This window comes from Cervus elaphus, chromosome 21 (genome assembly GCF_910594005.1).
Source record: "Cervus elaphus chromosome 21, mCerEla1.1, whole genome shotgun sequence".
Lineage (NCBI taxonomy): Eukaryota > Metazoa > Chordata > Mammalia > Artiodactyla > Cervidae > Cervus > Cervus elaphus.
In genome coordinates this window covers 68560268-68573757 of record NC_057835.1, presented here as the reverse complement: position 1 = coordinate 68573757, position 13490 = coordinate 68560268, and the positions used below count along the sequence as shown (strand labels likewise).

The 13490-nt window shown below is 41.2% G+C and overlaps 1 protein-coding gene across 6 annotated transcripts in view; it reads left to right on the top strand.

The window, feature by feature from the left end:
* Positions 1 to 13490, top strand: part of CPQ (carboxypeptidase Q) — a 529074-nt gene that overhangs the window by 172843 nt on the left and 342741 nt on the right. For all 6 annotated transcript variants that reach the window (XM_043879137.1, XM_043879138.1, XM_043879135.1 and 3 more), the window contains one exon: positions 1677 to 1884. In XM_043879137.1, coding sequence (XP_043735072.1) covers positions 1677 to 1884 — 208 coding nt within the window. The remainder of the gene's footprint in view (positions 1 to 1676; positions 1885 to 13490) is intronic.

Sequence of the window (13490 nt, the reverse complement as noted above, 5' to 3'; positions counted from 1 at the left end):
TTAAAAGAACTTGAACCGTAGACCCTAGTGAAGCACTCCCCTTGTGTGATTTTAATTTTGCAGTGGCCAATGAAAATTTATAGAAACTTGGCTTCATTTCTAGTGGCTCCAATCCAGATGCCAAAATTACCCCATTGCTGGGACACCCCTTGGGTGGGACCATCGAATCTGTTATTCATTAGGAACAGCTGAAAAGCATCAACAAAATTCCTGGGACATGCCAACAATAACACCAGTCAAATTTCAAGGTAACTCCAGGTTTCAAAAAGTTATGAATCTGAAACTCCGTCTAGCCAAGCTTTTATTTGTATTCTTACACATATTTATCATGTGAAAAAGCTAGTGGCTTCCTTACTTTTCATAATTGTACATTGCTTTCCTTAGATTATGAACTAAGTTCTAAGTTCTGAATGTTGGTGGAGACATACTTATAGATCTGTAGTCAATCACTTTAAAGTGATAGTACAGATTCAGTCTGAATGGTGGAACCAGAAGTGGAGAGCAGCCAGCTCAAAGGGTCCATTGTGGTGGGGCCCATGTTGAAAGCAAGAATTCTCTCATACCTGCAGTGCATTTAAGAAGGATTTTCCAAGTAACAGTTACTATTTTAATGACATGTTAAGCTTCCAGAAGAACTTGATTCTCTAGTTTGCAAGATTAAAGAAATATGCCAAATCCATGTTGATACTTGGGTTTTTTACTGCCATATTTCATGACTGCCTGGCTAAAGCTATAAAACAGTAGGCGCCTGCCTCTTTACTTTAGATCGTTATATTTAGCTACTGCATCTGGCCTTTGTTGCTAAATATTTTTTTTCTTGTCACTGTAACTGTGCCATCAGATTGAATCCTCAGTGGTCTGGCAGTTTTTGAATGACTTCTCAGAAGCTGTGAAACCCTGTCCTAATCAGGAAGATTTGGGCAAGACTTATGGTGTGAAAAAAGATGTCACATCTTTCTAAATGAGACAAGAGGATTATAGAACAGTTATATAGCATCTTCAGAATTTTTAGGTGAAGAATAGTGATATGTTTGGTAATGAACAAGTCCTATAAATCAAGACATGGGCAGTTTTCACATTCTTTAAAAGGATTCAGTACAAAGAAGGAAAGAAAATAAGCTGACTTTTTGTGACTCTTGGGAGAAGTTACATTAACTATTTGTTAAAAATTGGAAGTATGAAAATCATTGGCTCCTGAGAATATATTTTTTATAAACTACCATCCTTTGTATGATGTCAATGAATGTTGTTTAGCCACATATCAAAATAGTTTTATGAAAAGATAAATATGTGTTTCACTAATCCCAAGGGGAGCTTTCTAAAATGTGTTTTTTAAGTAAATAATTAGTGTCATTTTGTGAAACTCATGACCTGTTAGGGTGGGAAAGAGACAAAAAAAGACATCTTTGCAAGCAATTTGTGATTTAATAGCAGCTGGTCAAGCGAGTTGAAAAACCTAATGAGTCGTATATTAAATGTTTTGAATGCCTTCTCTCTTTCTTGGGAAACTGGCTAACCCCCACAGTCTTTCTCCCATAGCAAATGGCTCTGAAACTTTGATCTTTGCAAACCGGTTTGCCAGATGTAGTGGATAGAGCATGTGTGACCTTTTGTGTGCCAATTCAACCTGGCTGATCGGAAACCATGCGTTAATCTTGCATGACTTTTATTTGTAGGCATTACTGCGGAAGTTCTAGTGGTGACCTCTTTCGATGAACTGCAGAGAAGAGGGCCAGACGCAGAAGGGAAGATCGTCGTTTACAATCAACCTTATACCAACTACTCCGCAGCAGTGCAGTACCGCATGGAGGGGGCGGTGGAAGCTGCCAAAGTGGGGGCTTTGGCATCCCTCATTCGGTCCGTGGCTTCCTTCTCCATCTACAGGTTGGTCATCGAGTTCATTAGGAATGCTTTAAAAAACCAGGGTGTTCCATCAAAGAGAAGCCCTTACAAAATAAAAACAAACTAGTCAAGTGAAAATACTGATTGTTCATGGAATTTTTCCCCATTCCACATTTGGTCATTTGTTTGTAATATCTTCTTTGGCCTTTTCAGGATTCCAAGCATCATTTGTGCATTCCTTTAAAAAGTTTTCCACATCCATGATGATCCCATAACATTCCTTATATAACCAGTATGTTTTATGTATTTTCATTGGAGGGAGAACTGAATTCACGTCTGCATTTCATCAAAGATTCCTAATGACTTCAGAGGAAGCCAGGCTTTTTTCCATTGTTGCTAGAGAAGTGAAATACAAATAAAGTGGGTAACATGATGGGGCCATGTATGGTGTAGTGTAAAGTGTTGAGGCAGCAGAGGACCTTGGATATAGACCTGCTTCTGCTTCTAAAGAGCTAAGAGGCCTTGGGAATGGTCTTTTTTAAATTGAAGTATAGTTGACTTACAGTATTGTATTAGTTTCAGACATACAGCAAAATGAGTCAGTGTTTTTGCAGATCACACTCCATAAGTTATTACGAGATAATGCCTGTAATTCCCTGTGCTATACAATATATTCTTGTTCCTTCTTTATTTTATGCATAGTAGTTGATACCTATTAATCTCATACCACCTTGGAATATTCTTAAAACTCTTTGGCCCTCAGGATTCTACTCTATTAATTGGTGATAATTAACGACAATACTTTCACAAAATTATTTTAAGATTGAGGTAAACTTATGAAAGATACCCAATTTTCTATAAAGGTCTATTTTGAGGGCAATGGAAGCTTTGTCTTTTTCTTTGTATTTCTGATTGAGGTATTTGCAAAGCACTTTATTGACCCTCAGCCCTAGGAGGAAATTTGGCATTGAAGTGGATAAAAGTTCTAAAAACTAACCTGGAGACATTGGGCCAATTTAATAGCTACATATGGTAGTGTCACATATCAAGGACAAAATATTTGAGAAACATGGATAAAAGAAACACCATTTTAGTCTTGTAGCTTGGTCTGTTTAAGATAAAAGAAACATGCAAAAGTAATTGCAAATAGGGTTTATTTGGGTCTCAAGACTAGATCCTTAGTATCTTTTGTAAAGGAAGACTTCTGTATTTTGCACAATTGTTCTTTGGCGCTAGAGTCACAGCTGCTTGACCTCAATTAATTAGCACCCTATGTCCTTGAAAATAACTGAGGAGACATCAGAGCCCAGTCAGAGGAGTTGTTCAGAAGTGCACAGAAAAGGAAAGGGACATTTTTCTTTTACAGGGATAAGATATCTTCCCGGGGAGGAAGTTGGGGCATGCTAAAACCACTTGTTACAAGTTTTAAGAGAGAAAACCTAGTTACAGTGATGTCATAGTGCTTAAAATAATGCTCTTTGTAGAGTCCTTAAAAGTTTGGTGACTAGTGAAATAGTGATTGGGCCATATTCTTTCAGATGGTTAGTCTTCCCAGGCAGGAAGTCCTGAGATGGCTAGCTCACTTCCCAGAATACTTCAGTCACTCCTTAAAATTACATACTCAGCAGCTTGTGGCCGTTCACCATGGTTTTGCTGGTCCTGAGACCTAAATTATGGGGCTAGTCTGTTGCTTTGTGAAACTGGGTAAATGCCAGAAACATTTATTTAAAAACTACTACTCATAAGACTAAAAAATTCCCAGATGATTTAATGCACAGCAATTTGCTCGGGTTCACTGGCCTTTTTTTCCCCCTGGTATAACAAAGACATCTGGAAACTCAGGCTGTAACCTAGATGCACCAGAAGAAATTTGTCCAGCAAAATTAGCCTGTGTCATTAGCCTCTAAGATTTGGGGTTGCCAACATGTAGTGTGTGTTCAAAAGGCATTTTGCTTAATATTTCTAGATCTAGACTGATTATAATTTTTCATTAATTTTATAGCCAGCCATATTTCAATGGCCTCTTAACTTTTATAACTCTATTCAACATTTATAAATACAAAACAACATTGCTATTTATGTAGAACTTTAGACTCTTTCACATATGTCATCTTTCATCTTATTTGTTATGACAACAATCCAATGGACCAAGAAGAAGAGGCCTTATTATCCCCATTTTACAGAGAAATAAAAGCTCAGAGAATTCAACATGTTAACATGTTTAAGTCTTGCTTCTTGAAAAATGAAAATCAAAGTGAAACAAACTCTCTCTCTCTCCACTTTGGACTAATTGTTTTTTAGAAACCAGTTTTCTTTAAAGAGTATTCTGTATTCCAGTCTGTAATTCTTTATCCCTCATTCACTCTCCAGGCCATCTTAACTTAGCTCTTCCTGATACTGAAATGGAACTTGCTAAGGTCACAAATAGCTGCCTAATTGAATATAGTGGACATTTTTCAGGCTGTCCTCTTATTTCACCACTCTGCAGTGTTTCTTACTATTGACTCCTTTTTCCACAGTCTTTGGCATCTGTGACTTCTTTCTCACATTCTTTTTCTTGCCCTCTTTCCCACTTCCTCTTTGCTTCCCTGTTTCTCTGGCTTCTCGCCGTGAGCATTCTACCTGAGCCGTCCCACCCTGCCTCTGGCTTCAGCCGGCACCGTGCAGTGGCCTTCCCAAACTCGCCTCCCCTGTCCGTGCCGCTGCCTGAACTCGAGGGCCACACGTCCAGCCACCTGCCGATTCGTCTTTTGGGTGTTCCACAGCTATCTCAGTTTCTTTCTTTTTCAAAATTGAACTCCTTCTTTCACATTTTTCTCCTGCATTTTCTATCTCGATGCCATCTCTTCTGCCTTCTAAAGTTAGATGGTTCTTGATTATTTTTTCCTCTTCCCTTATCCGTCATCTCTGGTAGCTACTACATCTCCTAGGTTCTGCTCTTTGTCTGTCATTTTAGCAAATATATATTGGCGGGAATCACTACGACTTCCCCAGTGCAGCCCATTTCCTCAAAGTTTCATGACTTTGCAAATGCTTTCCCCTCTGCAACCTTCTATTCCCTTTCTCACTATCTCACACTGTCCTTCAAGATTCATTTTAAGCACTTCTTCTGAGGAGCCCTTCCCAGTATCCTGCTTCAGCTCAGGTGAGCTGCCTCTTTTGGGTATCCCATTTCAAGCTATGCATACTCTGTATCATATTATCTTGGAGGTAGTTTGAGTTCATGCTTTGGTATGGTAGATCAAGTATTGTAAGGCTTCCCTGATAGTTCAGTTGGTAAAGAATCAGCCTGCAATCCAGGAGTCCCCAGTTCTATTCCTGGGTTGGAAAGATCCCCTGGAGAAGGGATAGGCTACCCACTCCAGTATTCTTCGGCTTCCCTCATGGCTCAGCTGGTAAAGAATCCGCCTGCAATGCAGGAGACCTGGGTTTGATCCCTGGGTTGGGAAAATCCCCTGGAGAAGGGAAAGGCTACCCACTCCAGTATTCTGGCCTGGAGAATTCCATGGACTGTATAGTCCATGGGGTGGCAGAGTCGGATACAACTAAGCAACTTTCACTTTCACTTCAAGTGTTGTAACAAACAATTTAGCCACTTAACACAATAGGAATTTCTTTCTTGTTCACATAATAGTTCCAAGAGAGTGTTCAGCAGGTGGCCTTTTGCTCCTTTCCATCTTGTGGCTCCATCACCTCTAAGAAATTAGAGTCCTCGGCAGGGTCCCTTGCATCCAACTGGCAAATAAGAAGATGGAGAGAGAAAGTCAATAATCAAAGGCAAGGCTTTCTGTGGTCAGGCCTGGGTATGACATACCTCGTTGCTCACATTCTATGTCCACAATGCAGCTATATGGAGGCTGGGAAATCTGGTCTGTCTTCGTGCTAACTGTGAAAGGAAGACAAGTTTGGTGAACAACTGTACAGTCTTCTCCAACTGTCTGACTCTACACTAGATTGTAAGTTCCAGGATAACATGGATTAAACACTTTACCTTGGTATCCCCGTCATCTTGTATAATATTTGATACATAGTGGCCACTCAGGAAATGACTATTGGAGGAATCAACTTGTCTGAGTTTATGTGATCAGTTATGGCAGATTGCTCTTGCAACAAACCAGGTGACCCAATCCCTACTGCCCTCTGATCAAACTGTGTAGCCTCTGTATAGTGAATTTAAAATAACTTGAACTTTTATGGCACTTTGCTCTGTATTTGGAGGAAAATATCCAGATGCCAATATGCCAGGTTATATCTTTTTTCTGTCACCCTTAGCTCTATGCCAGTGGGTTATACTGGATTCTGTTTAGGAATAGTGTAGAAGTCAGCAACTCTGGAGAACAGAAGCTGTAATTTTTGTTTCTGCTTGATTTAGAAATTAGAGAATGTCCTAAAGGACAGGCAATGTGTTTTACCAGCATCTTGACTTGACGTCTGTCAGAGTTAGCAATATGTGTCAGCCGTTTTGGAAGTACAGCGGTCACATGGTTACATGAATTATCTGTGGGCTTTTTGTCATTATTTCTCTGTGTTCCCATTATTACTGTTTTTGTGTTCAAATTGACTTCAAAGAGAAGATTTCTCCTTCATTGATGGTTTTATAATGACTTTTCTCTTGTTCAGTATTAAGTATCAAGTGGGGACTATCTAATAGGGATTCTCATTAGATCTATTTTAGTTTTCCTGTGTGTAAAATACAGTTTGCCTTGTCATAGGAAGATATTTTAGGATGAAAGTGATTGTAAGAGATTTAAGCTCTGCAGAGAAGATCTGCTCTATGAAACCACTTGCCTTATGTTATTTCTCAAATTAATCATATTTTTTAGTAAATGTTTATTGAGAGTTTACCTGTTGCTCAGAAGTTGTCAGGCACTGGGGTTGCTAAGATGAATTAGATATGTTTTTGGTTCCTCAGAAATATTCTATCTGGCTAAAAGAGAGGAGAGTTAGCTTAAAATGTATGATTAGTGTAATATATTTTATATTTAGTGCTAAATGCATGATTGGGGGAAGGGACCAAGGTAAGAAATTGACATTTATTAAGCATATTTTGTTTATATTTCTTAGAAGGCTTAAAATTTTTGTTTTGATTAATTCTTTACACAACCTGTGGAAATAGGTATTATTATTGCTCTTTTATGGAGGGAGAAACAGGTTCAGAAGGGCTATATAACTAGTCAAATTACACTGCTAGTGAAAGAACCAGGAGTCATACTCAGAGAGGCTCTGACTCTAAAGTCCATGCACTTTAGATCCAACCAGAAACTTGGAGAGCTAATGCTCTAGAAGTCTAGAAGAGGCAGCAGCGGTCTGATGGGGGCTGGCTGCATTGAGAATGTGGGTTTTGGGTACTCAGTGAAAAGGGTGAACTTGAACAAGAGATCGGAGCTGGAGAGACTTTCTATACATGATCAAGGCAAGAAAGTGGGAGTGCTTGATGCGTTGGGTAATATCTAAGTAGACCAGTTGGACTGCAACAGGCTTTCATGAGAGATCAGAGAAATGTTATTTTGAGGTGAGAGGAAGAGACCAGCTTTACGAAGAATCTAAAGTACCAGGTTAAGGAGTTTTAAGTTTAAGGTGGAGGAAATGGGGAATCATTGTTTGTGTTAAAGTTGGAGGTGACATTTTAGAGCACTGTTTCTCTAAGTGTGGTCCCTGGAACCTCATCAACCTCAGTTCAGTTGCTCAGTCGTGTCCTACTCTTTGCAACCCCATGGACTGCAGCATGCCAGGCCTCCCTGTCCATCACTAACTCCCAGGTTTACTCAAACTCATGTCCATCGTGTCCGTGATGCCGTCCAACCATCTCGTCCTCTGTGGTCCCCTGCATCATCAGCCTCACCTGGGAGCTATTGATATGCAAATTGTTAGGCTCCACTTGAGACCCGTTAAATTAAAACATGCTTGGGGGTGCGGTATGTGGTTTAAACAGTCCTCCAGGTGATTCTGAGGTATGTTAAAGTTTGGGAACTACTGTTTAGATCAATTTGGTGAGCGTAGATGATGTGCTTTGCGAATGTAAGGACACTGATCTCCTAATGCAGATGTGACGTAATGAGGACATGGCTGGTGGGAATGGAGAGGAAGAGACAGCAGAAGGGTGCTGGGCTGTACCCGGCAGGCTGTGTAACTGCCCAACCGTGAGGCTGAAGCAAGAGCCCCGAGGGAGCAGCGGCCATCCGCAGTTTATCGGATAGAAGATTTCACACCTCGGAAGCAGAGTCCTGGAGTGACGCCCACTGTGCACGGCCTATAGCAGGCAGGGTGTGGCAGCAGTGACGCCCACTGTGCACGCCGATAGCGGGCCGGGTGTGGCAGCAGTGACGCCCCACTGTGCACGCCGATGGCGGGCGGGGGGTGACAGCAGTGACGCCCACTGTGCACGCCGATGGCGGGCGGGGGGTGGCAGCAGTGACGCCCCACTGTGCACGCCGATGGCGGGCGGGGGGTGGCAGCAGTGACGCCCACTGTGCACGCAGATAGCAAGCAGGGTGTGGCAGCAGTGACGCCCACTGTGCACGCCGATAGCAGGCAGGGCGTGGCAGCAGTGTTTGCCTCTTGGGCTGGAGGAGGGGGGGAAGGGACGTCAGGTTGGCTCACCGGTATGGGAGAAACCATCAGTGGGGCAGGAGGCAAACGTAGGCAAGCACGACTCCGATTAAGCCTTATGATTAAGAGAATTAGACAGTCATGAGGGTGCATGTTGGTGAAGCGGGGACTGGTTGATCAGGGGATGTACCGAGAGCAAGAAAACAGCCATCTTGAGTGGCCTGATCATACAGAAGGGTAATGAAAAAAATATCAAAACCTAAGGACGGGTTTCATTTGAAAGGAGGAAAGAGGAGGAGTCAAAGTCAACAGTAAGTCAAGGTTTGAAAACCAAAGGTTGAATCTGCATTCAGTCCAGCCCAATATTTTAAAGTCATGAGTTTTATGTAAAAATAGGGGTTTGTGGAGGTGACATCTTGTATTTCTGTAAGGTAAACTGCAGTCTCGTGGGTTAGCACCAAGTCCTTTTGGTTGATGGCCTGTGCCTTCTCTGGTCTGCCTCAGTTTCCGTTTCCCTTCACCCAGCTTGGGGACTGAAGAATGATGAGAGATGGGACCATAGAGAGGCAACACAACCAATGGTTTCTAGACCTTTTGAACTTGAAGCGGCTGTGAGATTGTCCCATTAATCTGGTTTCTATATTTTCTAAGAAAAACAGTTAAGCATTTCCATTTCTCTATTATCTACTTTTTGGATCACCCAGGGCAGTTTAAAATTCTAGGCTGGCTTCCTTGCAGTGCGGTATACCTTGGGACTTCTGCCTCCTGCTCTCTCAATGTGTGAGCTCAAGAATGCAAAATAATTTTTATGTTAGACCAAAAAGCAAAATATAATTGAGAAAGGAACTCTGCTGAGGCCAAATCGTCTATTGTACTCCCGTTGCCAGATATACATTTTTTTTTCCTAGTTATTTTCTCCATTGCCCCAGATAATTGAACACAGACTGTAAGTTTTAATCAGCTAAGGAAGCAAAAAGTCTCTCCTTTCACTTTATTGTGAGAAGTGTATCATCATACTGGGGAAGAATTCATTGAGGTGCGAATGAGCTGATAATAGAACTTGGCTTTGTAACTACCACTGGTTTATGTTTTATATCACTTGGCGTTTGTGTACTGTATTGATAGAGTATAGTGAAGAGGAGGAGGAAGAGAAGCAATCCAATTTGAAGATGACTAAGAGCTGATTAAACATTCAGCTGGAGAGAAATATGAGTGAATCCAGGTGATGTTTATGGAGTGTCAGAGAGAATGTTGGACCATCTGGGGCGAGAGCTGTGAGGAAGTATATAAATCAGTGCCTATAATGATACTTAATTAATACAGAGTCGATAAGTGGCATAATTGAAGCAATGGTCGGGCTACATTGTAGCATTTAATAGCTTCAAAGAGGGTTCTGATTAAAACCTTTACAATTTATAAAACATTCTTCATCTTAAGAAAGCATCTTGATGAGATTTAACATGAACATTTTTGTAATCAGAGGACCAGTTTCAAACATTCAGAGCAGAGGTGAAATGTCTTAAGAGGTCTATTTCAGATGATTATTAAAAGCCAGTTTATCCTCAAGAGAGTAAAGAAGCTTGTCCCCCTCCCTTTGTTTTTTAATGGGAGAAAAATTAATGCTGCTACTTTGCACTTAGACTGTCTTGGATTTTTGATGTCCTGGTGGTTTGCTTCTTCGGCATGACCTTAGCATAATTAACTATCAAGCTTGATTTAAGTTGTTTTGAAATATTTTTGCAACTTAGGGGGCATATGTGCCACTGGTGATTACAAAATAAAGAGAGTATCACCCTGACTCAAATGGTACAACTGGACCAACCTCAATTAGTAGGCGCTTTTTCTTCCTGCTTTTGTTTTTGCTCAATTCACTCTGAGGCCCCTAACAGATGCACAGTAATCAAGCAGAATGCAGGTGGAGGGCCGCAGTGCTCCCAAGGGGGAAACCAGAGAAGGCCCACACTGAACACTGCATTTTTTTTCTTCTCATCATCCTTTTTTTTTCATGTCTCTGATTTTTGAAAGGCAGATCCTTTGTTTAGAAAACCTTTGTTAGAAATTCCAGAATGTCCTTTAATCACCGAGTTCTTATTACTGCTTCAGGTAGTGTGACAGGCAGGCATATTATCTGATAACAGGTAGACTCAGGCGGCGTACTCTCTAGAGTACTCCAGCCCCAGTTCTGGAGTCACAGTGCCTGGGTCTTTATTCAGTCTCTTGACAGGGTGTGACCTTGGCATACTGGGTAACTCTCTGAACCTTAGTTTCATCTGTATAGTGGGGAAAATTGTACCTTCTTCCGAGCATTTTGTGAGGTTTATATGAAATTCTGTTATTGCCTGACACAAAATAAGTTTTGCATACATGTAATGTACTATTATTATATAATTTTGCTAAGTAATGAGTGGATATACTCACTGAATAAAAAAGGAAGGGAAGGAAACATGGAGCGAGGAAGGGACGGAAGAAGAAAGAGAAGAGAAGGAAGGAAGGAAGACAGGTAGGAAAGAGGGAGGGAAGAGAGAGAAAGAACTTAATTTACTTAACATCACTGTTGTAATTGCTACTGTCTGGTTGGGAGACAACGCCTAACATTGTATTGCCATTTTGATCTCAATCTGTTTAGTTTGTTCAAACTCTGTTAGGGTTATGTGTTTACTAGTCTGTTTCTCTTTCTGGATTGGAAGTTCTGCTGGGGACATACTCTGTGTCTTATTCATCTCAGTGTCTTCAGGGCTGGGCACAATGCCTGGCACACAATATTGCTGAAATGAATGAATAAAAAGTGTTAGAGGCAGCCTATTAGGTTTGCTAACATGTAAATTCAAGGTCTCACTATTTCATATTCATAAAAGTGGAATAATAATAGAGATGAAGTAGCTAACCTTCTGAATTGCTACTTATCAAAAATAGAATCTCTAGAATCTGAAAGGAGACTATACAGTTATGTAAATTTTGGTAAAGAATTGCAAACTGCTCTTACTTGGGTGCTTTGTGAGGCTGCTATAATTAATGGTCTGTTTGCATTCCCAGTACGGACTGTCATTTTTCATCTGCTTGTAACCTTGATATAAAGATTTATTCTTGGCTGATATTTTGCATTCATAATTTTAAAATATTTGTAAATGTTCATCTTCTCTTTTCCAGCTTTCTGATTACCGAAAGCATAAGCTTAAGAACCGTATCACCATGGCATGTTTCTCCGAATCCTTAGTGGTAAAAAGAAATTAATGCATTTTGAATTCAGGTTTCAGGATTATGACAATGTTGTTTGCTTATACAGTGCCCTTTGAAAAATGTCCAGTGTAGCATATGAACCAAAATAATCCCCAGTAGCCTCAAGTCTGCTTTTTACTATTGCCTGTGCTTTTGTTCCCTTTCTCACATCAAAGCTGAAGACTGTTCCAAAAGTCCTCTTGAATCCAAAGGGCCCTTTGGCATCTCTAGCCCCCTGGAGAAAGTACTGATCAGAAGGTACTACCAGGAGGACTGTGTGTGGGTGTTAGGTCACTTCGGTCATGTCTGACTTTTTGCCAATATAGTCCGATGAACTATAGCCTACCAGGCTCCTCTGTCCATGGGACTTCCCAGGCAAGAATACTGGAGTGGGTTGCCATTTCCTTCTCCAGGGGATCTTCCCCACCCAGGGATCGAACCCGCATCTCTTATGTCTCCTACACTGGTAGATGGATCCTTTACCACTGGTGCCACCGGAGAAGCCCACCACAAGGACTGGAGATGAACAAAGTGACAATACAGAGAGTGGGATTGGGATCAGACAGACCTAGATTCAATGCATGTTTAGCCACTTAGAGGTTGTGTGAATTTACATACACGGTTTAATGTGAGAACCTCTCTGCTCATCTGTAACATAGTGAGAATACTCTATCTTACAGAGTTGTTAAGAGAACTGTATTGGATCAAGCATTCAATATAGAGACTTTGACACATGAGAAGCAATCAGTGAATTTTGTACCTGACATCTTATCTTTGTCATGGTTATCATCATCATCATTATCTTCCTTGGATAAGGACAGCATGAAGCAGGTGGGTTGATATGAACTGAAACACCTTAAAAAGCAGCAACTCCAGAACTCTCCTTGGTGTAAGCACCAAAGACCTCGGTTCTGTTTATCTCCTGATTTCAGGAGCCCACTCTTGTAGTCTCCCTCAGCCTTTGGCTTAAAACTCTGTTCTCTCTTCACCCGCTCTGACCTCACTTTCAGTGCTCCACACCATCCCCGCACATAGTGCCAAAGATACCGTGACTCAGACCAGTGATCAGTGGCCAGACCAGCGACAAAGCGACTCATATCAGTGGCCAGGGATCAGACCCCTGATCAACTTGGTAACTCTCTCTGTTTCTCTCTACTTGTTCAGTAAGTGTTTCTCTATGAGAATATAAATTCCACAAGGACAGGACTACATCTTTCTTGTATATCATTATACTGTCAGTACATATTATTGGCACATGACAGTTACTCAAGAACTATTTACTGATTCAAGTTTTGGTAGCACACCTGCTCTTTACACAGAAGGTCCTGGGATCCATCCCCAGTGGAACCGACTCCTGGGATATGTCTTTTGGACTTCTCTGGTGGCTCAGATGATAAAGAATCTGCCTGCAATGTGGGAGACCCGGGTTCGATCCCTGAGTCGGGAAGATGCCCTGAGAAGGGAATGGCAACCCACTCCAGTATTCTTGCTTGGAGAATCCCATGGACAGAGGAGCCTAGTTGGCTATAGTTCATAGGGTTGCAAAGAGTCGGACACAACTAAGTGACTAACACTTTCACTTTTTCACAGTTACTATTAAAAAATTATCTAAGATAAAAAGAATGGAGAACCAACTATAAATGGATATATACTGACTCATGTCTATTTTCTGAAGTCACATTCTAAAGCATCATAGATGTTTTTCCCCAACTTTGTTTTTTGGCAAAATATCAGTCTGTGGTAAAATTGAAAGACTATTAGATGACTCAATACCCTCTGTAAGAAATTGCTGGACTTTTTCCTGAAGAGGCGGTGCCTGTCGTGCTGCCACCTGCCACAGGTAAGAGTTCAGCCTACTCCACTTTCTCACTGAAAAATGGTGT